Here is a 26,370-nt window from a genome sequence, read left to right on the forward strand (position 1 = left end):
GAATTTTGTTAGATTAACTGCATAGCAAACCAATGGGGGAGAATCACTGCATTTTTTTCTCCCCCAAAGAGCACAAAAGTGTCAAATTCTCCATTGGCTATATGAAACACATCTTCTGGATGAAAGAGAAAATTGTGTATAGGGAATCTTGCAGCCAGTTGTGTATAGGGAATCTTTGCAGGCTGAGACAATCCTGGTTTCATGTAATTTGAGACTTTTCATAAAAGATAATTTAATAATTTCTAACTCACCAATATGATAATTTTCTCTGATTTTTCAAATGAATTTCTTCAATAAGTGTCAATAATTAATATTAAATACATAATTTTAAATATGTTAAATAAATAAATTAATTAAATAATTAAAGTTTTATTCTATCAGGCCATGTGTTCTGAGTTTTGGTTTGGAAAATGCAACCACATCTCTGTTCTTTTTTTTTTTTTAAACTTATCTTTCTATTATATGCCTACAACTCTCTGTTTTGTTTTACTTTGAATTTTTAGGGGTGCTTTTTATTTTTTTAATTATTATTATTTTTTACATTTATTTTATTTATTTATTTTTGGCTGCGTTGGGTTTTCATTGCTGCGCTTGGGCTTTCTCTAGTTGCGGCAAGGGCTACTCTTTGCTGCAGTGCATGGGTTTCTCATTGTGGTGGCTTCTCTTTGCTGCAGAGCACAGGCTCTAGGCGTCCGGGCTTCAGTAGTTGTAGCACGCACGCTCAGTAGTTGTGGCTTGTGGGCTCTAGAGCTCAGGTTCAGTAGTTATGGCACACAGGCTAAGTTGCTCCGCGGCATGTGGGATCTTCCCGGACCAGGGATCGAACCCGTGTCCCCTGCATTGGCAGGTGGATTCTTAACCACTGCGCCACCAGGGAAGTCCCCACATCTCTGTTCTTGAAGTGCAGGGACAGGCCTTGGTAAAGCTGTAAAAGGTTTCTCATTTGCCTCCTTTCAGCCCCCTTAGCTGTTATATCTTCAGCTGGTGTTCGTCATTCCTACCCACAATTTTCACAGTGACTCACGGAGTCTTACATATCCCATTCCTGTAGACCTTGCTCTCAGCTGGTAGCAGCTGAAGAAGCATAATGTGTTATATCTCCTAGAGGGAGGCAGGGGAAGAGGGGGTGGCTCTCTTGAGCTTCAAAAACCTTGAAGAGTCAAACAATTGCAGGCACTAAAGGCAACGTTTCTAAATTGAGCAGAATGTGGAGGGGTGCATTCTGGTAGCTCTTCAACCCACACTGTGAAGGCAGCTGCCCACTGATCAGGCTTGTCCTACAAAGATTTCCTCTAGGGCACAACTGCATTTTGATGGGATTAAGAATTAAAACAGCCATATATTAGAGGCAGTGTATAGCCTGTGCAAAAAATGTAGGGTTCAGAGAGAACAGGGTTCAAATCCTAGCCACATTTCCTACTTTACAACCTCAGGAATGTTCATGGTATCCTTCTGGGTCTCAGTTTTCTCACATATAAGGGATAAAGATATCTGCCAAGGATTGTGAAGAATAAATATATGAAAGGGTAGAGGGACTTCCCTGGTGGTGCAGTGGATAGGACTCCGAGCTCCCAGCTCAGGGGGCCTGGGTTCAATCCCTGGTCAGGGAATTAGATCCCATGTGCATGCTGCAACTAAGAGTTCACATGCCACAACTAAGCAGCCCGCCTGCCACAACTAAGACCCGGTGCAACCAAAAAAATAAATATTAAAAAAAAAAAGGTGAACCAGTTGGCTATAAATGTAGTTCAAATATATGTAGGCTATAAAAAAAAAAAAGAAAGAAAGAAAGAGTAGAGTATCTGGCATATGATGAGTGCTCAGAAACAGTTATAACTTGCACAGATTAATGCATTTGAGAGAACCTAAATCTAAGCAAATGCAAAGGGAAAACTTTGGGGGTTGGAGGTAGTTCTGAGAGTTCTAATTATCTGTATTAACTTTCAAAGCTTAAGATCCAATTCAAGTGACTTAAGAGAAACAGTATCATTCACTTGATGTCTTTCTGCTATGTGGCCTATAGAAAGGGTAACCATATGTTCTTATATACTTGGGACAGTTTCAGTTTGCCCAGTTGTGTAAGGCAACACAGTCCTAGTTTACGCCTGTTGTCACAGTGTAATTATGAATAATGCCCCTTTAACTCTTAAAAGCATCCTGATGTGAACAATAAACTTTTCAGTCACCTAGACATGGAGAATGTCAGCCCCACCTCTTTTTACTTCAATGAAACATTTTACAAGCTACTGATTTTCTTGATCTTAACAGGTGTCCAAGATCCCTGACACCCCAAAAGCCAATAAATTAAAACATGAAAATACCTGTTTCAATATGCTTTCCATCACATACTTTTGTAGGGACAACTCCAGTTCAGGATCGGACTCCAGCATGCAAGCAAGCCTCAGGAGGTCTAAGAGGGCAGAAGGAGGGGCAGGCTCAGAAAGGGAAGCTTGGCTCTGCAGTGCTAGAGAGAGGCACCTCCCAGTCCCCATTCCCTTGGGCAGTGGTCTTCACTGTTCATTCAGGACACTCTGGGCTACCTAGTGGCCAAATAGGGCCAAGGGAAATCCAATGAGAAGTTCTCAGAAGTTGCGGGTTTCCCAAAATTCAGTGGCGTGTAGCTCAAAACCCTGTTCTAATTGTCATCACTCTTCAGAACTTAAGGAGACTTTCACCTCCATACTTGAGCTAAAAGTCTTGCCACAGGTGATGGGAATGGAGAGATGAGGGAATGCCAATGGAGGACAATGGTGACAGAATGTAGGGGATGACAGAGTTGAAAGAGCAGCACAAATAAGATTCAGGACACTGGCTTCTGATCTCAGGTTTGATACCAACTCACTGTGTGACTCTGGACAAGTCACTTCACTGCCTTGGTTGACTCCTACTTCCTTGTCCAGGGAAAAAAAGCACTGGGGTTTCATTATCTCTATGGTTCTCGTTACTATAATGGTTGATAGTTCCATACTCTAAAATAGACTGATAGTAGGTGGTAAGAATGAGCTTGAAGAAATCAAAAAATGAGGGAGAAAGAAAGGATGATAGGCTTTTAGCAGGGAATAAAATAATGATAATGTGAAAAAAAATAGTTGAAAAACAACAATGGAGTCTGAAAGGGATACAAATTAAGAAGAAAATTTAATTTTAAAGTCTTTATGGAATATATTCAAAACCTAGTATATTTAAAACACCATGCTAGGCACTGTGTGGGGAAAAAAAGTCATTAGGAAACTTGGACTTTTTCCTGGAGGCACTGACTTATGGACATTCACGTATAATATTTTTAGAAAATTTAAATAGAAAAAAGGCCAAATGGGCTAAAAGATTATAAAGACCAGAGAGATTCAGAGGAGGCAGGGACCTAGACAAACTGGTTTAATCTGAAAAGGGTTCAAAGGAGAACTAGGAATTTTACTCAATCTTAAATGACTTATAGCTTTTTACTAGAAGGATTGAGGAGGGCATTCCTAGCAGAGGGAACCAAGTTGGTTGAAGTCAAGAATGAGCACAGTATGTTACTCTAGCCTGGCTGGAGCCCCATGTGAATATTGGAGATTAACAAGAAGTGACACTAAATAGACTGTGGAAAAAGGCAAAGAGCTCAGGAAGAGAGTTGGAGTTGTAAAGGTCTAGACCATTACGGTGGCAATGGTTATGGAGACAAAACCTATAAAGAATTTGGCTGGTTTTTGTTTCTGGTACCTGAGAGTAACTTCTAAATCTTTGGGATTTCCCAGTTAATAGGATTGTCTCTGTTATTCACTGTGGGCCCTTTGGACCATACCTAAATTTATGCTAATGAGATGATTCAGGATAGGGGTCTATCTGGAAAGACCAAGCATGTGATAAGAGGGTTGGGGCTTTGAGCCAGGTGATTAGAGCCTGACCTCCAGGACTTCTGAGGAGGGAATGGGGACTGGAGATTTAGTTCAATTGCAAGGCCAATGATTCAATCAACATGCCTACTTAATTAAACACCAATAAAATCTCTGAACCCCCAAAAGCTTGGGTGAGCTTCCCTGGTTGGTAATCATACCTTGATGTGCAGGGAGAGTGATGTGTCCTGAGGATACAGAAGCTTCATGTTTGGGACTCTCCCAGACCTCACCCTATGTGTCTAGAGATAAATACAACACTGGTCTTCATTTGTATCCTTTACAATAAAGCCATAATTATAAGCATAGCACTTTCCTGAGTTCTGTGAGTTATAGTGAATATTGAACTATAGTGAATTATTTATTGAACCTGCGAGCATTTTGGGAACCCTTGGATCTGTAGCCAATTGGTCAGAAATGCAGGTGGCCTGGTGATCTCAGAGCTTGCAGCTGGTGTCTGAAATAAGGAGAGTCTTATGGAGGACTCCACCTATCTATGCTAACTCCAGGTACTTAGCACCAGAATTGCATTGCAGTATTGCAGTGACCAAAATAAGGCCAGAAGAAGCTCTTTATTGAAGGCATCATTAAGATCTAGGAGTTGGGATGGGATACAACTCAAGGAGTGTCACCAGACTTTCTCCATCTTTGGAGCTTTTGGGTTCTTGGCCTTTCCTGGTCAATTTTCCTACAGTTCCCCTCAGTGTCCCTCCCACCCCATTACCTACTGCAGTTTTGTAAAATTACAGTCTACTATTTGTGATGTTCAAAATATTCAAGACCTACACATAAATGATGAGAAAGAAAATTGATTCAAAGATGTTTCTGAAGTTTCTAGTTTGGATGAAGAAATGGTTTTTAGGGAAAGATAAGTAGCATAGAATTTAGACAATGTTGAAATAAATTTCTAGGCCCAAGATGGAGCTGTTCCCTGCCCAGGGTGCCATGTCAGCAAACCAAGACTTAGATAACACTTGTTTCCCTGTAAATGCTCCCCTTAACCAGAAATGCAATAATCTAGTCAGCCAATCCCCAAATGCCAAGCCAACTCTGGGTCTTCTCACCCCAAACAAGACTAACTATATGACCCCAGCCAATCAGATATTTTTCATTTGTCTCTTCCTTTATTCTTTATCCTATAAAATCTTCTTGCCCTCTGCACCATTTTGCAGAAGACTGTCTACTTCATGAAGTGTTAAAGTTTGTTTTGTATCACCTAAATTGTCCTGCTTTCTTCACTCTAGTCCCAACCCTGTGGAGTCATGGGGAAATCCAGCATAGATGAATGGTTCCACAAAAGGTGGGTAGAGAAGACCAGACAGTCAAGGACAGATCCCTGAAATCATCAACATTTAAGGAATAGAAAGGGCACTGAAAATGGGTAGTTTGAGGGGTAAAAGCAAAACTAGGAAAGAATATTCTTGAAAGCAAAGAAAGAGGAGAAGGTAGTATCCAGAAAAAGAGAGTAATCTAAAGCCAAGCACCCAGTATGAGGCCTGAAGAGAGGTCAGCTGGTTTGGTAAGTTGATGGTTATTAGTGGCCTTGACATAAACAGTCTCAGTAGACAGGAGAAATGGACAGAAGCTAGATGGCAGGGGCTCAAGACTGACAAGTAGGTGAACACATGCCCCCTCACCTCTGAGGTGCATGTAATCAATGCTTCTTAGGTGAATAAATAAATGAGAGGATAGAAGAAGAGGCAGAGACATATAGATTACTATTCTGAGAAGTTTGGTGGTGAAGGTTAGAAGGGAAAAGTAGGGTTCATAGAAGTTTTATTTTTTTCTTTTATCATGGAAAAGACTTGCAAATGTTTGGACAATGAGAGAAGGAGTCATTGCCAAGGGAGAGGTAGAGGACCTGAGGAAGGTTGTGGGGAATGGGAAGGAGGTCCCTTTTGTGTGCTGCTGGGACTGGGAGCTGTAATGAGGAGGCCAATTACTTGTAATGGAGCCCCTGGCATTGGTATAAGACCCTACTGACCAATTGTAGAGGCAAGGGCTTTTGTCTATAGAGGGTACTTACTTTTGTGGTCACTAGAAGGATAATAATCCATGAAAGCCATACACTTTGTGAAAAATTCGTCAAAGTTAAAAGAAGCTGGTGGTTTTAAGAAATTAACCTAAATTGAAAAAAAAAAGAGAGAGAGAGAAGTTTTTGGTTATTCTGAGGGCTGTCTGGTCCTTTGAATGTAATTTCTCAACAGAAAGGGCAGGGTGTATGCTTTTGAATATCCAGGACATGATAAACAGAGACAGGCATACTTAAACAATGAAGAGATTTATCTGCATGTGACTACATTAAAAATATCTCCGATTGGCCATTAAAATCTCAATCTTTGGTATATACACAGAAGGCCATTCCAAGGGGCTGACCTGTATACTTTTCCAGTCTTAGAACTTTATTCTTCTTTTTCTTATTCTTTTATAATATTTTAATTCAAATAAAGCCTGGTTAAACTGTACATCATTTCTTTCTTACAAGCGTAAAAAGACAAAGGGTGCTAATGCCCCAAAAAGGTATCAGGAAGAGCACCAGTAATAAGATTCATATCAAGATCATGAACCCCAAGATATGATACATGGAGAATGACACAGCCTCATTTCTGTGACATTCTTGCCCCCCCAAATGGATAACCTTAGTCCAATAATGAGACATTATCAGGCAAAACCAGACAGAGGGACATACACTAAAATAACTGATTAATGCTCTTCTTACATGTCAAGGTCATAAAAGACAAGGAAAAACTAAAAAACTGTTTTAGAGATTGCAGGAGGCTAAGTAAAAATAACAAAATGTGGTGTGAGATCACGGATAGAATCCTGGAACACTCCACCAAGGACTTCAGTGGGAAAACAGGTGAAATCCAAATAAGGCCTTTAATTAGTGAGTAGTATTGCACCGATGTTAATTTTCAGGTTTTGACTATTGCACTCTGGTTATGAAGAATGCTAACATTGGGAAAGCTGGGTAAGGGATATAGGGAAACACTCGTATTATTTTTGAACTTTCTTGTGAGTCTAAAATTAATTTAAAAATTAAAAACAATTTTTAAAGGTATAAGGAATGATTTAAGAAGATGGGGAATGGGGGGCATTGCTATCAGCCAGCTAGGTCATGCAGCTGGGATGTGTATTACTGGGAGAGTGAGTGGGGGAGGGCTGTGAGGGTTGTAGACTGAAGAATACCTAGTACATTGTGTGTTGGGGGGGTGAGGGGGCTCTCATCTTTGCCTGCAATTCCATGTGTTCACTATCTTTTCTTTCCGTCTGCCAAACAGTCTCATTCCTGGGTCATCTAGCATCACAGCTCTGCCCCCTTTCTCTAATTGGCTATATCCCAAGGACAGTTCTGCTTATAGTTGGTCTTCAACTTAACTACAGTGCTTTCTACTAGGCAGGGCCACAGGAAAAGTCTCTTCCTTCACTAATCTTTGCTGCCCTGGCTCATTTCCAATCCTCAACCTCGGTGATTCCTCACCCTGAGTTAGGAGAGTGTTGAGTAGAGAACCTGAAGGCCAATGACAGCCATCAAAACTACAACCCTCTGCTCCTAGGGAATAGCCAGGAGACTCTTCCTTTCATTAAGCAAGGGCACTAGTCCCCCCAAAGGCCTCCATACCCAAATTTCACATCCTTAGTTACCACGGAGAAGCCTGATCATTTCCTCTTGAACTCACCAGCCTTGGTTCCTCCCAGAGGAGGTGTTCTGGACAATACTTTATTTATTTATTTGGCTGTGTTGGGTCCTCGTTGCTACGCACAGGCTTTCCTCTAGTTGCAGGGAGCGGGGGCTACTCTTCATTGTGGTGCACGGGCTTCTCATTGAGGTGGCTTCTCTTGTTGCAGAGCACGGGCTCTAGGCGCCTGGGCTTCAGTAGTTGTGGCATGCAGGCTCAGTAGTTGTGGCTCACGGGCTTAGTTGCTCTGTGGCATGTGGGATCTTCCCGGATAAGGGCTCGAACCCGTGTCCCCTGCATTGGCAGGCGGATTCTTAACCACTGTGCCACCAGGGAAGTCCCTGGACCAATACTTTTTAATCTAACCCAGATTGACCCCATCCGAGTCTCCAGCCCGGAAGCTTCATGGAACCAGTGGTTTCCCAGTGGCTTTTCTGACAGGAGGCCCCTGGCACAGACTGGCAGAACTTTCTGCAAGTGACAGGATCACACCTACCTTAACTGCTCTCTGATCTGGAATCCTCTCAATTTCTATCATGCTCCGGTCACAGAGCTGCCAGCAGTTTGGCGATAGAATGACATCATTCATCTGCGCCATGTTCTGCGCCAGGCGCACGTCATCCACCGCCTGACCAATCACCAGAAAGTAGTTTCGAGTTTCATCTCCAAAGACCAACATGGTGATGTGGCCGGCAGCCAGGCCTGGCAAGAAGGCAAGCAATGGATTTGCATGAGAAGTGGCTTAGTCCCCAGCAGCATGGGTTCTTGGACAAATCAGAATCTTGAGCATCCCAGAGCAAAATCTAGTTTCTAAAATTTTACATGGAAATCAGAGCAGTCTATTCTGGGTCTGGCCCTTCCCAAACTCCTTTTCTCCCAAAGCTAGCAAGTTACCTACTTGTTTTCACCTTTCTATGACATTTAGCTCCCTAGATGGCCCTATCAGTCCCCAAAGTTATTTTATCTTTTCTTCAATTTATTTATACTTTGACTTATTTACACTTCTTATTTATACAGAGTACAGTTTTAATGATTTCTGTTTGGGAACAACTTGCATTTTATCAGAGATTGAGGCTCTAGCTGAAAAGAAGCACTTAGGGTGAAATTTCAGGCAACAGCCAGAGAAGAAAAGGTAGGGGAAAGGAACAGGCATTTTGACCATCAGGTTCTATCCCAAGAATGTGTCCTCCAGTTGTTTTCAAGTTGGGAGCTGAAGGTTTTGGTACCAAAGCAACAGAAGAGAGACTGTTGTAAAATATGACATGTATACGAAATGTATGTATACATGAACTATAAGTGATACACAGTTCTTTGAAATGACTATAATTAACATAATCATAACTTGTTTTTTTATCTTTGCTCTCTGCCATGCTGATTTGTCAAAGCTGATTTCCCCTGATATATACATATGGTTTGTTTTCCCTCTGAAACATACTGACGCTTAGGCTCATTAAAAGAAAAGTTACTGCAATAGAAATAAAAACAAAAATAAACAAATGGGACCTAATCAAACTTACAAGCTTTTGCGAAGCAAAGGAAACCATAAAAACAAACAAACAAACAAAAAACAGAAAAGACAACCTACGGAATGGGAGAAAATATTTGCAGATGATGTGACAGACTAGGGCTTAATCTCCAAAATATACAAACGGCTCATACAGCTCAGCAACAAAAAAACAAACAACCCAATCAAAAAATGGGGTGAAGACCTTAAGAGACATTTCTCCAAAGAAGACATACAGATGCCAGTAGGCACATGAAAAGAAACTCAACATCACTAATTATTAGAAAAATGCAAATCAAAACTACAATGAGGTACTACCTCACACCAGTCAGAATGGCCATCATTAATAAATCTACAAATAACAAATGCTGGAGAGGGTGTGGAGAAAAGGGAACTCCTACACTGTTGGTAGGAATGTAAGTTGGTTCAGCCGCTATGGAAAACACTGTGGAAGTTCCTCAGAAAACTAACAATAGAATTACCATATGACCCAGCAATCCCACTCCTGGGCATATACCTGGACAAAACTATAATTCAAAAAGATAGGGCTTCCCTGGTGGCGCAGTGGTTGAGAATCTGCCTGCCAATGCAGGGGACATGGGTTCGAGCCCTGGTCTGGGAAGATCCCACATGCTGCGGAGCAACTAGGCCCGTGAGCCACAACTACTGAGCCTGCGCGTCTGGAGCCTGTGCTCCGCAACAAGAGCGGCTGCGACAGTGAGAGGCCTGTGCACCGCAATGAAGAGTGGCTCTCGCTCGCCAAAGACCCAACACAGCCAAAAATAAATTAAAAAAAAAAAAAAAAGATACATGCACCCCTATATTCATAGCAGCACAATTCACAATAGCCCAAACACGGAAACAACCTAAATGCCCATCAACAGATGAATGGATAAAGAAGATGTGGTACATATATACAATGGAATACTACTCAGCCATAAAAAATGAAATAATGCCATTTGCAGCAACACGGATGCAACTAGAGATTATCATACTAGTGAAGTAAGTCAGAAAGAGAAAGACAAATACCATATGATATCACTTATATGTGGAATCTAAAATATGGCACAAATGAACCTATCTACAAAACAGAAACAGACTCATAGACACAGAGAACAGACTTGTGGTTGCCAAGGGGGAGGGGGGTGGGGGAGAAATGGATCAGGAGTTTGGGATTAGCGGATGTAAACTATTATATATAGGATGGATAAACAACAAGGTCCTACTGTATAGCATAGGGAACTATATTGAATATCCTGTGATAAACCATAATGGAAAAGCATATAAAAAAAAGAATGTCTGTATGTGTATAAGTGAGTCACTTTGCTGTACAACAGAGATTGGCACAGCATTGTAAATTAGCTACACTTCAATTTAAAAAATTTAAAAATAAATTAAATTAAATTAAAAAAAAAAAAGAAAAGGTACTGGAACCACTTCACTTCTCTAACAGCCAATCAGCATACACCTGAAGGGTCCCCATCATTTGCAAGAAGGATAATGTGTCAAAATTCTCTAGGTGTTAACTTGGAAAAATAAGATTCAGTATTATAACAACTTTGATTATTTTTTCAACAGAAGATTTAACTAATTTGGAAATTCTGAATAACCTAAAGAAAACTGAGAAACAGTTAATTGGATAACCTCTGATCTTCTCATCATCTCTGATACTCGAGAATTACAAAGTTTACAAAGCTTAGTTAGGCAGAAGCTAACACCCACAGCAGCAGCTGTAACTCATCCTTTACACCTCTCAGAATCTCATTCCCCACCTGTGAAATAGATCCTTTGATGCCTGTACCTCAGGACTGTGGTGAAGCGGAAATGACATAGTGTAATGTCTGCAACACAACTGGAAATATGTGTGATTGTTATTGTACATGTGAATTTAAGAAGCCCTCTATTAAGTGGAGCTGTGTCGCAGGTTGAACTTTTAAGCTTTTCTTGCACATGATTCTCATGAAGTGGGGGAGGACCAGTCTTACGACATTGCTGAATCTATGTGATCACAAGCTGCTCCCTGTTGAGCTTAATGATACATATTGTTGACAGAAGCAAGACCTAATCACAATAACAGCAATAGTAATGATAAAGACTATTTTGTGGAGTGGTGACTATGTGCCGGGTACTATACTAACCACGTAAATTTACTTTTTTGTAAGAGTCTATGAGGTAGATATTAGTTCTTTTAACTGGTAAGTGAGGGAACAAAAATTCACATTCTGGTTAACCTAATCCAAAGTTCAAGACAAGATGGTGGACCTGAGTCACAATGTTCTACTGTTTTCTCTTTAGAGGGGAGATACCTCAGGAGTCAGGACCTATATCCAAATTGCTATAGCATCTCTTCTTTCTCAAGAGCTTACCTATCTTGACTCGGACATCCAGGTCTTCTTCAGACTCCTGGGTCTCAAACAATCCATGGATCTCCAGGCTACATTTAATTACCACCGTGATGATGTTTTTCAGTTGCCTCCGCTCCACCTTCCACAGGGCTAGCAGCGCATCACCTTGAAAAGGAAGACACACCAGAGGTCCTGACCTGCCCTGGGGGTCAGTCTATTTTGTATGAAATCTGTACAGAATTACGCTTCAAACATCTCTCCACCCGGTCTGCTGGCCACTGCTTTCTCTGAGATGCCTCGTTTGTCAGAGCACAGGCCCCTCGGCATTCCTTTCTTACCCCTGCTATGTCGGTAAGCCCCCATACCTGCAAATTTTAAGATGTCTCCTCCAAAAATCAACACTTCTGAGAAAAAAAAAAAAAGAAGGTAAAATCAAACTCTGGTTTCTTTCTTTCTTTTAAATTACATAAGTTTCAGGTATACAGCATAACTTTGATTTCTTAAAGCTAATAAAAAGAATCTACTCTTCAACAGTGGGATAGAAATTAGGTCAAGAGAAGAGCAATTCAGAGAATAGGTTTATACTAAAGGTGTCATCTCAGACAAGGCATTTAAACCCATTTGAGTCTGTTTCCTCAACTGCAGAATGAGAACAGTGAACTAGATTATGTACCTGCTCTGTTTTTGTGAATGGGAAAAGATAGGAACGAAGACGGTGGGATTGCTGAGGAGGCTTAAGGACAGCTACCCTACTCGCATGATAATGGGACGTTCTTCACTGATCTATGTATGTTATGAGCAGGGGCTTGAGTGAGCGTGGGTGAGTACATGAGTGACAGAACTCCATAAGAACTGAAAATCAGAAAAAAACCACAACTATGGTCAACTTGGGTTTTGTTTATTACCAATTTGCATTTTGTTTATTTGGGCTTTCTGACATAAATGGACATTTTTCCTCTTATTTCTGCATCATCGCAAATTTGTTGAGCACCGTTGTGCTGAGTGTAATGCAAAAAGGAATTAGATACACTTTCTGCTTTTAATGACAATCAAATTTTATCTAGTGGGTGATATTAAGATATTACTAGGGAACTCAGAGCCTGATAATAGACTAGACCTAAGGTTTACCTTAATAGAATAAATCCTTTTCCTCATGAATAGTTCGAATTAATAATGCAAATAAGTTGGTAGGCAGAGGTTGAAAAGGAGACCAAAGTTTCAGTCAGCTGGGAGTATTTCAGAATCTATTATTAGGACACAAATTACTGACAAGTTGATTATAAATCACTCATCTATTCATACCCTATTCTCTTAATGACTGTGTTTGAGTTATACTGATGCTAGCTTTTTAGAGTTATTGAATATAACTAAAAGAATTACTACTACAGTTCTTTTAAAAGTAGTCTCTAATTTAGTTTTGTAACTAATGCAAAACTAATCCCTCAAATAGTCTGTGTTAGTGAGGTTTGACGGCATTCCTTCATTTGTACTGTATTATATTTCAAAAAGACTGGTTTCATACACATTTCATGGGGACAGTGAAGAATGCTAAGCAACAGTACTTTATCAGGTTATAACCACCAAATACAGAAAAACAATGAATTGAAATATGCTTAAGCCAGAAACCTCTGGGGACACTTACTCTCCACTATTGCACTTATATAGTGGTTGAGGATCTCCACCAATTGCTCAGCCCCTCTGTCCATGTACATGGCTGTGCTGAACTTCTCAGTCATTGCAGTAAAACCTGTAACAAATGTGCAGCTAGTTTCCTTGGGTGCTGGGAGGAACCAAACAGAGTCAAGAGAAGAGGACCACACTGGTGAGCAGTGGGTCCCAGCTTTTAAGAACTGGCAGGGTTTCTCTTAAATGATCTATATGGCTGGTCAAGTGTCAGATATTGGGCCTTCTCTATTTATTATTTTAGGGGTCAGGGAAAGGCACCAGATAACTCTTCCCTCCTAATTTCTCAACTTGTACAGGGATGACTGCAATTTCTTTAACTGGATATAGAACTTCCATTTCATGGTAATGAAAACTCATAAAATTCAAAGACTTCTAAAGAGGTGGCAAGTTTCCTGTTAAGCTGTAAACAACATCTGGAGAGGCCATTTCCTGAGGTCAATTTTGCCTGGGATGCTGTGGGGTGTGGGGGGTTGAGTCAGTTGAGACAGGGCCATTGGAGCCTGAAGTTCCAGGCCTGGGACGTGGACATCTAAAAGATTTGCCCATTACTGGACATGCTGGGTAAAGGAAGAAGAAAGGGCGCCAGGTCCACAGGTTATCCCTCCTCCCTCCAGTTTTCTCAGTAGGAATATTTGCAGTAACAGCACAAAAAACTCGAAAATGCTCCCTCCGCTCTGCAGTCAAGCTCTGCATGTGATTCCGATTTAAGCCTGTTGTTCCCCCACATTAAACATCCCTTTTGCGCTTGCCTGAAATATCAACAAACATCAAGACTCCGTCAAAATAATCCACAGAAGGTCGCTCTGGAGAGAAATCTCCATAGACAATGAGGTCCGGTAAATGAGCTGCTATTTTGACGATGGCCCGATCCTGTGATTCATGTTCTCTTCGAGTGTTCATGTTAAGGCAGATGTTCAGGACTGTATGGTCACCGCAGACAGTCCCCAGATAGACCTTCTGGAAAGCAAAGCTGAGAATGGAGGCAATCTGACTTACATTCATTCACTCACTTTCCTATTTCTTTCTTCCCTTTTGCTTTGTCTAACCTGTGGACTGCTTATTTAAGTGGTTGAGGTGATAATGGCTGAGTTGTTGACCATGCATTTGCGTGAAGGGGTGAGCCCTCAGGGTGCAAGTGCTATGGTAGAGGGGCCAGTAGCACTAATCCCTCCGTCCAGGCCCCTTTTCCTTCTGTCCACATGTCCCCCCTTTCCCTCCCCCTCCCTTTTGGTCTCTCATTTTTTCTCTCTCCTTTTTGAAAATTAAAAGAGAAAGTGTAGGGGCTTCCCTGGTGGCGCAGTGGTTGAGAGTCTGCCTGCCAATGCAGGGGACACGGGTTCGAGCCCTGGTCTGGGAAGATCCCACATGCCGCGGAGCGGCTGAGCCCGTGGGCCACAATTACTGAGCTTGTGCGTCTGGAGCCTGTGCTCCGCAACAAGAGAGGCCGCGATAGTGAGAGGCCCATGCACCGCGATGAAGAGTGGCTCCCGCTCGCCACAACTAGAGAAAGCCCTCGCACAGAAACGAAGACCCAACACAGCCATAAATAAATAAATAAATAAATAAATAAATATTAAAAAAAAAAAAAGAGAAAGTGTAGACATGAGTTTATGTTTGTGAATATTTATATAAAGGTGAGTAGCAAAGTGGAGTATTATATATAAGAAAGAGATTAAGTGTTTTAAGGTATAGGCGTAAAGAAATAGAGGGAAAGAATTAAAAGGTGTGTGTGTAAGACTTTAAACTGTAAGTGGGAGGAAATACTGAAATTTTAATGTGTTACCCAGTTAGCTTTGAGAAAACTAGGATTTCCTAAGGCATTCATTTAGCTGCTGGGGCTGATGAAATGATCATGCCTGAATGTTGTAAAAATCATGCTCTACCACACTGAACAGGAATAGCATACCCAGTATTTTCAGAGCAATTCAAGTTCTTGGAATAAGTGATACAGATACTAAGTGAATTAAAAAAAAAAACAAAAACAGGAGGAACAGATACTCACCAACATGGAGGACGTGGCTAGTAATTTCAACCAAACATAGGTCATGTTGGGGTACATAAGAGTATTAGAAGGAAAAAGTGAGTTAACATATATCTTAGACTTCAGGAAAGCATTTTTTTTTTTTTTTTAATCAGGGAAAACATTAGTATATTAGTATATTTAACAAACAAACAAAAAAACCTTAAAATTGATAGAAACCTCTAAAAATGGGTACTAAATATTAAGTATTAGATAATCTTTAAAAGGAAAAACCTTGGTAAATGCAAATGTTAAGAAGTGAACAAAAGGTAGAAGGAGAAGCATATAAGTAAGGTTAAAAAAAAAAAAGAGTATCATTAAAACACAGCATATGCTAGGAACAGTCAATAGATGACAAATACATCAAATAAAAAATTTCAGAGAGTGAATTTGATAAATGCTATATGAATTTATCAAAGAAGGGTGTGAGAATTCCCAGAATGAACTGAGACTTAGTAAAAATGATGAAGTTAAGAAAACCCGGAGGGACTTTTAGGTTTTATTGAAAGCAAGGTAATTAATAAAAGAGGAATAAGGACAAAGCTTAACTATGATGTACTACACAGCTCTTCTTTTTTTTTTTTTTTTTTTTTTTTTTTTATAAATTTATTTATTTATTTTTGGCTGTGTTGGGTCTTCGTTTCTGTGCGAGGGCTTTCTCTAGTTGCGGCGAGCGGGGGCCAGTCTTCATCGCGGTGCGCGGGCCTCTTACTATCGTGGCCTTTCTTGTTGCGGAGCACAGGCTCCAGACGCGCAGGCTCAGTAGTTGCGGCACACGGGCTTAGTTGCTCCGCGGCATGTGGGATCTTCCCAGACCAGGGCTCGAACCCATGTCCCCTGCATTGGCAGGCAGATTCTCAACCACTGCACCACCAGGGAAGCCCACAGCTCTTCTTTTGTTTCTGTCTTCTCCACTATGCAGAATTGAAAATATAACAAATATTGACAAGAAAGAGTTGAAGTCCAAGATAAGAAAGCAGTGATAAAACACCAGTCATTTAAATTCAAGTAGCCATTCCCAGATAACCTATATCCACTGAAATATATGGAAAGAACTGACAGATGTAATGTCAGTAATCTCAAAGAATAATGGAGAATGAGAGAGAGGCTGGAAAACTAGAGACGGGTACATTCTCTTCTGAATTTCAAAAGATGAGCCTACATGTGGATTCCAGAAAACACTGTCTGGTAAACGTGATGTATCAGTCAGTATAAGCTAGGTTTTGCTTCATTAACAAAAAAATCCAAAATCTCAATGGCTTGAAATAGCCAATGCTTATTTCTTATTCATTTCCTGCTGGTGCTACATGTCCATTGTAGGTTGTCTGAGGTCCTACTCTATTGTTGCCTTCACTTTGGTACACAGGCTGGGATATTTTGGCTGTGGAGACAGTGGGAAAAGAGGATTTGATTGCAGACTCTTTCTTAAAGTGTTTTCCTAGAAGCAATATATTTCACTTCCACTCAAATGACATTGGCCAAAGCAAGTTATGCAACATATCTAATTTCACCTAAGTGGGAAAGTGCAATCCTACCATGTGCTCAGTGAGAGTGAGAGCTGGGATATTTGTGAGTTATCATACTTGATAATATGTGAGCACTTAATCAGTAACAGGTGATTAAAAGGAGTCAAAAGGGATTCAGAGCTGAGAACAAACTAGCCTTATTTCCTTTTTTGATTTATTAAACTTTAAAATCAAGAGAATGCTGTCGACAAAGTATATCTTGACTTTAACAAGGCATTTGGCCAAATTTCTCACATCTTTGTGGGTAACATACAAAATTATAGGAGTGATGAAAATATAGTTAGCTGGTTAACAATTAGACCTAAAGGATATTGATTTGTGTTCTAGTGTCCATTCAGAGGGAGCCTCCATGAGTGAGGTAGAGGACTCAGATAAAGATGTAATTGGAAGGAGAGCTAATGTACTGAATGATAGGATCAGGATCTTAAAATATTTTAATTGACTGACATAACAATGAAGTTTTGGAAGAATAAATGCAAATAAGTTGTATGCTTAGAATTTTAACAAAATCAAATGCATAAGCATGTGGTGTAAAAGACTAGATTTACTGCAAATCCAATGTTATCTTTTAAAAAACTTACTTATTGAAGCATAACATATGCACAGAAAAATGCAAAATTCCTAAGTGGATAGCTTGATGAATTATTATAAAGTGAACAAATCCATGTTCTCTACTCATATCAAGAAAGAACAGTACTTCCCCGGTGGCGGGTTGAGAGTCCACCTGCCAATGCAGGGGACATGGGTTGGAGTCCTGGTCTGGGAGGATCCCACATGCCATGGAGCAACTGGGCCCATGCGCCACAGCTGCTGAGCCTGCGCTCTGGAGCCCGTGGGCCACAACTGCTGAGCCCGTGTGCCAAGACTGCTGAGGCCCACGCGGCTGGAGCCTGTGCTCCACAACGGCGGAGGCCACTGCGGTGAGAGGCCTGCACACTGTGGCGAAGAGTGACCCCTGCTCGCTGCAGCTGGAGAGGGCCTGCACACAGCAGCGAAGACCCAACGCAGCCAAAATTAATTAATTAATTAATTCATTCATTCATTCAAAAAACAAATAAGGAACCTGACCAGCACTACAGAAGCCTGTTTCATGCCATCTCCTGCTCATTCCCCCCACATCTCCCCAAAGGTGAACTATCTCCTGATTTCTAGCACCATAGATCATTTTTACCTTATTTTTTAACTTTATATATATGGAATCATATATACTTTCTTATTTTTTCTCAATTGTTTGTGATGTTTATCCATGTTGTTGTGTGTATACCAGTACACATTTATTTTCAGTGCTGTATGGTATTGCTTGATTATACACAAATTATTTATCCCTTCTACTACTGACCTATGGGTTGTTTCCAGTTTTACGCTATTAGAAATAATGCTGCTAAGAACATCCTTGTACATGTGTTTTGGTAAACGCATGTATGCATTTCACTTGGGCATATACCTAGGAGTGGAATTGCTGGGTCAATTTACACCCCACAAGCAAGATGTGAGAGGTCAGAAGCTCCATATCCCAGCTAACATTTGCTATTGTCAGTCTTTTAAAATTTTGGTCATCTTGGTAGGTGAGTGGTGATATCTGTGGTTTTGTTTCCCTGGTGGTACTAATGAAATTAAGCACCTTTTCATATGTTTATTGGCCATTTGGATGTAATGCAAATCTCAAGGTAGTAAGCAGTGTTCATATCTGATTCAGAGTATTGGGTTTAGTTCTGCCCACTTTATTTGAAGTTCATGGACTATGGAATGTGAGGAATGATGGGAGAGATTGGAAACGTTGTCGGATGATGACATTTGGGTGAAAATGGTCATTGTCTTCCGGTATTTAAACTGAACTGTGAAAGTTGTGGAGTAACCAGGAGTTACACGTGCAAAGTCTAATGCAGACCCCTGAATTTAACAAAAGAATTACCCTACTTTCTCCCTCAGGTAGGGGTTGGATTTGACTAAGCAAGAATAAACTTCATGGGAGGGCTGAAGAGGGAATGGAAAGCTGGTGTTCTTTTTCCTCAGCGGAGGGAGCTACTCTTTCAAAGAATAGGTGATCTTAAATAGTATAAGTTCTGTAGGAATGGATGCTCTGAACAGCCTTCCACAGATGGGCTGAGCGGCCAAGAACAGTTAGGACTGAGCAGAACTGAGCAGGGTGTAGCTCTATTCCTCCCTCTCCTGCCTCTCTTCATTGACTATCTCAACTTTGCTCTTTTTTGCTATCACTTGAAAGAGTGTCAGATTTAGCAAATAACAATATAGGACATCCAGTTAAATTTGAATTTTAAATAAACAGTGAATAATTTTTTAATATAAATATATCTCAAATATTGCATTTTATTTAGCAACCCTACTACCAGCCCCTTCGATCTTGGCAATACCCCATACTCCTCACATGCACAGTATGGAATGTTTTGCTTTAGTCTTAAAACTCACACTAAAACGGGTTAGATTTATTGATTGATTGATTGATTCAAAAGGATCAAGTGGGATCAATGGCTGGCAATCCCTGAGAGGCAAATTTAAACAATGTAAGGATGAACATTGGACCTGGGTAGTCTTAGGAAATACTGGATTTCCTTGTGAGAGACTGCATGTCCATCTGCCTTCAAGGTTGTAGAGGTGATTCTCCTCTTTAGTGGAAAGATGAATTAGATGATTGCTAAGATTCCATTTTTATTGAAGTATAGTTGATTTACGATGTTTCAGGTGATTAAATAAGGTGATATGAAGATTTAGACAGATTTTTCTAAGTTTACGATTACTAGGTAAGGAAAGTAGATGCATTTGGAGATTAAGATGACAAATACAGAAGAGAAACTAGAATAACAAAATTATTTGTTCATGGGCTGAAGAGGCAAAGACATCTAAGATGAACACCTGAGCTTTTCTCATGAACACCCATAGGAACACAATTGAAATTCTCTCTTTTAGAAGACAGTTTTCTGCTTTAAGTTCTGCAACATCAGAAAATGATTAGTGATATGGCACATACCACATTGTAATAATAATTTATTAAGACCTTTTTTTAAATAATCTTTTAAAAATTAATTAATTATCTATTTATTTTTGGCTGCGTTGGGTCTTCGTTGCTGCGCACGGGCTTTTTCTAGTTGCGGCGAGCAGGGGCTACTCTTTGTTGCGGTGCATGGGCTTCTCATTGCGGTGGTTTCTCTTGTTGCAGAGCATGGGCTCTAAGCGCACGGGCTTCAGTAGTTGTGACACGCAGGCTCAGTAGTTGTGGCGCACAGGCTTAGTTGGTCTGTGGCATGTGGGATCTTCCTGGACCAGGGCTTGAACCCATGTCCCCTGCTTTGGCAAGTGGATTCTTAACCACTGCACCACCAGGGAAGCCCTATTAAGACCTTTTTAATGTAAAGCATTTTACAGAGGTTGCCTCATTTAATCCTCAAAACAGCACTGTGAAGTAGGCCTCATCCCCATTTTATAGATACAGAAAATGAAGCTCAGATGAATTTGCCTTAGGTCACATAGCTGGAAAGCAAGCCCAGGTCTGTGGAATTTCAAAGTCCATATTCTTTCTACTATACCACAGTATACCCCATTTGTATATGTTTTATGACACTTTGGGGATGTTTATGACCTAGAGAAAATATGTATTTAATTTTAGGGCACTTTCAAAGCATGTTGATGGTACTCTCATCAAATATTTGGCCAATTCAATCACAATCAAGAACAGAGCTTGAACAGAGAGCGGACACTCAGAAAGCATGAAAGCATCTAGGAATGAAGGTATCTGACAGAGTGAAAGAGCAAGGTCCCAAAGATATACCAACACAGATATTCCTGAATGAAGGAGAGTGTGTGTCCAGTTTTATTCTGCTTAAAGGGAACTCAGCAGTACCCCCAAAGGCAAATGAAACTAAAGATCAATCAATTATATCCATTATTGTTTCTCTAAATATCTTTTCTAGAAACTTCTAATAGATTTCAGTTTTCATCCCATTTTTCATCAATATATAAAGTCAGGTTTTACAAGAATCCAAAGGAGATACTCTCAACACAAAGGGATAATGTTATCTGTCACGAAATCTTGCCAGACCACTCTAGCCAAGGCAATTTTTCCTCTGAGCTATTAGGGCACATAGTGTTTGTAAACTTAAGTGCTTTATTATCTATTTAAAAATCCTTGATTATCTATTGATCTGTTTATGGCTTCTCTGAATTGAAGCTTCTCTGTGTTAGAGATCACGTTCTACATATATGTTCATTTCCTCCATAGTATCTTTCTAGACCCCCTTCACATGGTAGGCATTTGCTATTTGATGACTGATAAGAAGGATATTATGTGAGAAGATGCAGAAGATAGGTAAGTAGACAGTAAGCTAAAAAAATAGAGCATCTAGGATAAATAGGATGAGGTAACATTGAAACCTTCAAGCTTCTAACTTCACTTAAATGACTGACACAGATATATACAAGGTGGACCTCCATTCCTAGCCCAAGGCCTTCCCACTTTCCTTAAGCTCCCAAATGTGTCTTCTTCCCCAAGGGTTGCCCTCATCTTTAGCTCTGCAACCATTCTTTCTACTCAGACTCCTACTGCCACATACCTCTTCTTTCTTCAAGGCTGAGGAAAAGTCAGAGCCTAGATTAGGGCCTAGATCTTTCAGGAGTGCAGAAAACAGGAAAGGGGCCTGGATGACATTATTCAGAAGACAGCAGAAGTGCCATGTCTGTCGTCTAAAAACCGTTTTCCTGGCCACAACCTCATCAGAAGCTCATTGTTTCATGGGCACTGACTATGCTTCTGATTGGCTGGCACTGCCCTCCCCTCCCCCACCAGCCCCAGTGGCCTGTTGCTCACGCAAGGACTGTTTCAGGTTCTCTAGACTGGATATCTGGGGCAAGGGTCAGGGAGACTGATATGACCCCAGAGTAGTTTTCACAACTCTTTCCCTATGTGGCGGGTGGTTGAAATTAGGCAATAGTTGGTAGGTGATTATCGTAAAGACAAGTATCTCCTGAGTAAACACCCAATTTTGGTCACTAATGACTGTGACTTTTACCAGGACTATGACATTTACGTTACAATACTTCTCTTCAGAGGTTTTTGTGAGGTAAAATTTTGACCTGTCCTTTCTGACTGGGCAAGCCCATCTTCTACTCAAATTCACCCCACAGATAACTTGCAATACAATGTGGCACTGGATTTGAGTTTCTTCATCCCATGGACACTGGCAAAATGTGTTTTAAGAGGGCGGCATATTTTCTAACAGCTTAAATCAATTTTGTATGTATGTCATATGTATATCACAATGACAATTAATATTTAGTGACACACTTGTAAAACCTGAATTTTAAAAAGTTGAGCTGAAAAACAAGCAAACATTTTCAAACAAAGCCCAGCCCTATAATTAAGTTTACTGTGTATTTCAAAAATGTTGAAAAACACAGTTTTCTTAAGGGAGGAGAAAAAGAAGCTCATTTAATTATGTTTGCTGAGTGAATTTTCTGGCATTGTGGAAACCGGTCTTAACATAGTTACAGTCATACCTCATATAATTAAACAGACTCCTTAGGGAGAAAGCCAGTCTTAATAAATACAAGTACTTTCTATCTCTGTTTCATTATATAAACAAGCTCCAGTAGAAACTGTTTTGTTTTACAGAGAGGAATCTAGGCTTTGAGGTCAATCCTTGTTTCGATTCAACCTTTCACCATCATTATAACAACTTAAAAAAACAATCTGTTTACTATGGAGAAAAAACAGTATTGATGTACTTTGGATCAATGTTTTTTTTTGAAATGAATGCCAAACCACAAAACAGATTAGGTTAAGAATTTATCTCTTACTGAGCCTCTCCACCCCACCTCTGGCCCACCACCCCAAAGCAGCTTGTTTTCTGCTTTAACCTGTGAAAGCCTCAAGAATTCCAACAGTTAGGACCTCAGAAGGTGTGCAAATAGGTTAACACATTATATGCTTTGGGCAGCTAAATTAAAACTCCTTTGTCTAAGAAAGTATTTTTGGGTCTGTCTTCAATTAATAAGCTTCCCGAGGAGACTGGTTCAAGATGGCGGAGTAGAAGGATGTGCACTCACTCCCTCTTGCGAGAGCAATGGAATCACAACTAACTGCTGAACAAACATCGACAGAAAGACAGTGGAACTCACCAAAAAAGATACCCCACATCCAAAGACAAAGGAGAAGCTGCAGTGAGACAGTAGGAGGGGCGCAATCACAATAAAATCAAACAAGACAAGGATATCCACTCTTGCCACTATTATTCAACACAGTTTTGGAAGCCCTAGCCACGGCAATCAGAGAAGAAAAAGAAATAAAAGGAATACAAGTTGGAAAAGAAGTAAAACTGTCACTGTTGGCAGATGACATGTTACTATACATAGATAATCCTAAAGATGACACCAGAAAACTACTAGAGCTAATCAATGAATTTGGCAAAGTTGCAGGATACAAAATTAATGCACAGAAATCTCTTGCATTCCTATACACAAACAATGAAAGATCAGAAAGAGAAATTAAGGAAACAATCCCATTCACCACTGCAACAAAAAGAATAAAATACCTAAGAGGTAAAAAAACCGTGTACTCAGAAAACTATAAGACATTGATGAAAGAAATCAAAGATGACACAAACAGATGGAGAGATATACCATGTTCTTGGATTGGAAGAATCAATATTGTGAAAATGACTATATTACCCAAAGCAATCTACAGATTCAATGCAATCCCTATCAAATTACCAATGGCATTTTTTACAGACCTAGAACAAAAAAAATCTTAAAATTTGTATGGAGACACAAAAGACCCCGAATAGCCAAAGCAATCTTGAAGGAAAAAAATGGAGCTGGAGGAATCAGACTCCCTCACCTCAGATTATACTATAAAGCTACAGTAATCAAGACAATATGGTACTGGTACAAAAACAGAAATATAGATCAAAGGAACAGGATAGAAAGCCCAGAGATAAGCCCACGCACCTATGGTCAACTAAACTATGACAAAGGAGGCAAGGATATACAATGGAGAAAAGACAGTCTCTTCAATAAGTGGTGCTGGGAAAACTGGACAGCTATATGGAAAAGAATGAAATTAGAACACTACCTCACACCATACACAAAAATAAATTCCAAATCAATTAAAGACCTAAATGTAAGACTGGACACTATAAAGCTCTTAGAGGAAAATATAGGAAGAACACTCTTTGACATAAATCACAGCAAGATCTTTTTTGATCCACCTCCTAGAGTAATGGAAATAAAAACAAAATTAAACAAATGGGACCTAATGAAACTTCAAAGCTTTTGCACAGCAAAGGAAACCATAAACAAGATGAAAAGACAACCCTCAGAATGGGAGAAAATATTTGCAAACGAATCAATGGACAAAGGATTAACCTCCAAAATATATAAACAGTTCATGCAGCTGAATATTTAAAAAAAACAAACAACCCAATCAAAAAATGGGCAGGGGGTTTCCCTGGTGGCGCAGTGGTTGAGAATCTGCCTGCCAATGCAGGGGACATAGGTTCGAGCCCTGGTCTGGGAAGATCCCACATGCCGCGGAGCAACTAGGCCCGTGAGCCACAACTACTGAGCCTGCGCATCTGGAGCCTGTGCTCCGCAACAAGAGAGGCCGCGATAGTGAGAGGCCCGCGCACCGCGATGAAGAGTGGCCCCCGCTTACCACAACTAGAGAAAGCCCTCGCACAGAAACGAAGACCCAACACAGCCATAAATAAATAAATAAATAAAATTAAAAAAAAAAAATGGGCAGAAGACCTAAATAGACATTTCTCCAAAGGAGACATACAGATGGTGAAGAGGCACATGAAAAGCTGCTCAACATCACTAATCATTAGAGAAATGCAAATCAAAACTACAATGAGGTATCACCTCACACCAGTTAGAATGGGCATCATCAGAAAATCTACAAGCAACAAATGCTGGAGAGGGTGTGGAGAAAAGGGAACTCTCTTGCACTGTTGGTGGGAATGTAAATTGATACAGCCACTATGGAGAACAGTATGGAGGTTCCTTAAAAAACTAAAAATAGAATTACCATGTGACCCAGCAATCCCACTACTGGGCATATACCCAGAGAAAACCATAATTCAAAAAGACACATGCACCCCAATGGCCATTGCAGCACTATTTACACTACCCAGTCATGAAGCAACCTAAATGCCCATCGACAGATAAATGGATAAAGAAGATGTGGTACATATACATAATGGAATATTACTCAGCCATAAAAAGGAACGAAATTGGGTCATTTGTAGAGACATGGATGGACCTAGAGACTGTCATACAGAGTGAAATAAGTCAGAAAGAGAAATACAAATATCATATATTAATGCATACACGTGGAATCTAGAAAAATGGTACAGATGAACTGGTTTCCAAGGCAGAAATAGAGACACAGATGTAGAGGACAAATGTATGGACACCAAGGGGGGAAAGCGGGGGGAGGGATGAATTGGGAGATTGGGATTGACATATATGCACTAATATGTATAAAATAGATAACTAATAAGAACTTGCTGTATAAAGAAAAATAAAATTCAAAAAAAAACTTTCCATTTTCTGAAATTTTCTACGTTTTATTTAACACCCATCATGCACCAGGCACTGTGTTAAAACATTACCTCGATTATCTTGACGACAATCCTATGAAGTAAGTACTATTATTGTCCCCATTTTACTCTTGAAAATACTAAAGCTCAGAAACAAACATTAACAAGGCCTCACAGTTAATATGTGGCAGAGTTGGGTTGAAACACAGGCCTATCAGACCTGGCCTTGAGAAAATGTACCTAATGAAGTGATCAATAAGGGTTTGTTAGAAAATTTTGATATAGAATTAAACTCAACTAGACCGACTGAGTGATTTTTACCACTGTGAAAGCTTCTTTTATGAAGTTTAGTAGCTACATTGATAGTAAGGACTTCTGGTATACAGTTGATTCTTTCTAACTTTTTGAGAGTAGTTATGAAACTGATCACTGGCAGTGAGAGTTTTCAATTGGATACATATTAGAATCTTTAATTTTTAAGATTTAATAGTGGGATGGATGAAAGTTTTTGGGCAGAAAGGAAGCATGAGACAGTCTGTCGACGGAGCTTCTGAGAATCAAAAGGATTGTCTGTGATTGCATCTAAATGCTACAATTAATTTGACTGACAAGTGGGGCTTAGGAGAACCCATATAGGAAAGAGCAGGTTTTAATGAAAAGGAAGTGAAATACCAATTCAACACATTTTCATAAACTTTTTTGTATCTGTGCCCTATTTCATAGTACGTTTTTCTTAAATGCTTAACCCTAGAAAATACGTATGCATATGTGCATTCACATGCCAAACAAATTTAACAGTGTGGCTTGAAAAGAAAAAGCAGTAATAATTTGACGCTTCAGGACCTCTTCACTTTTGCCTGTGTCAAATTTTCTAATCCTTCCTCTTCTAAGATGGACAGTGCTTTAATCAACTATACTCCAATATAAAATAAAAAGTTTAAAAAAACCCCAAAAAACTAGACCATGGCAGAAGTGATGGGATATAACTTATGAGATTAGGTTATAAAAAGACTGCAGCTTCTGTCTTAAGAACTCCCTCTCATCCTCTCTCCCTCTCGGATATTTTCACTCTGGGGAAAGCGGCCCTTTTGCTGAAGAACTGATGTCTCTGGCCAAGAGCCAGAGAGGATGTGAGACTGGGCAATATCCATGTGAGAGAGCTCGGAGGCAGATCTCCCCCGA

At 40.1% G+C, this 26,370-nt stretch overlaps 1 protein-coding gene across 1 annotated transcript in view; it reads right to left on the minus strand.

The window, feature by feature from the left end:
- Positions 1-13,990, minus strand: part of ADCY10 (adenylate cyclase 10) — an 88,233-nt gene extending 74,243 nt beyond the window's left edge. The window contains exons 1-7 of the mRNA XM_059903341.1: positions 13,840-13,990; positions 13,047-13,151; positions 11,770-11,808; positions 11,426-11,569; positions 8,052-8,257; positions 5,902-5,998; positions 2,322-2,410 (exon numbers count right to left, since the gene is read on the minus strand). Coding sequence (XP_059759324.1) covers positions 2,322-2,410; positions 5,902-5,998; positions 8,052-8,257; positions 11,426-11,569; positions 11,770-11,808; positions 13,047-13,151; positions 13,840-13,990 — 831 coding nt within the window. The remainder of the gene's footprint in view (positions 1-2,321; positions 2,411-5,901; positions 5,999-8,051; positions 8,258-11,425; positions 11,570-11,769; positions 11,809-13,046; positions 13,152-13,839) is intronic.
- Positions 13,991-26,370: the final 12,380 nt, after the last annotated feature.

This window comes from Balaenoptera ricei, chromosome 1, assembly GCF_028023285.1.
Source record: "Balaenoptera ricei isolate mBalRic1 chromosome 1, mBalRic1.hap2, whole genome shotgun sequence".
NCBI lineage: Eukaryota > Metazoa > Chordata > Mammalia > Artiodactyla > Balaenopteridae > Balaenoptera > Balaenoptera ricei.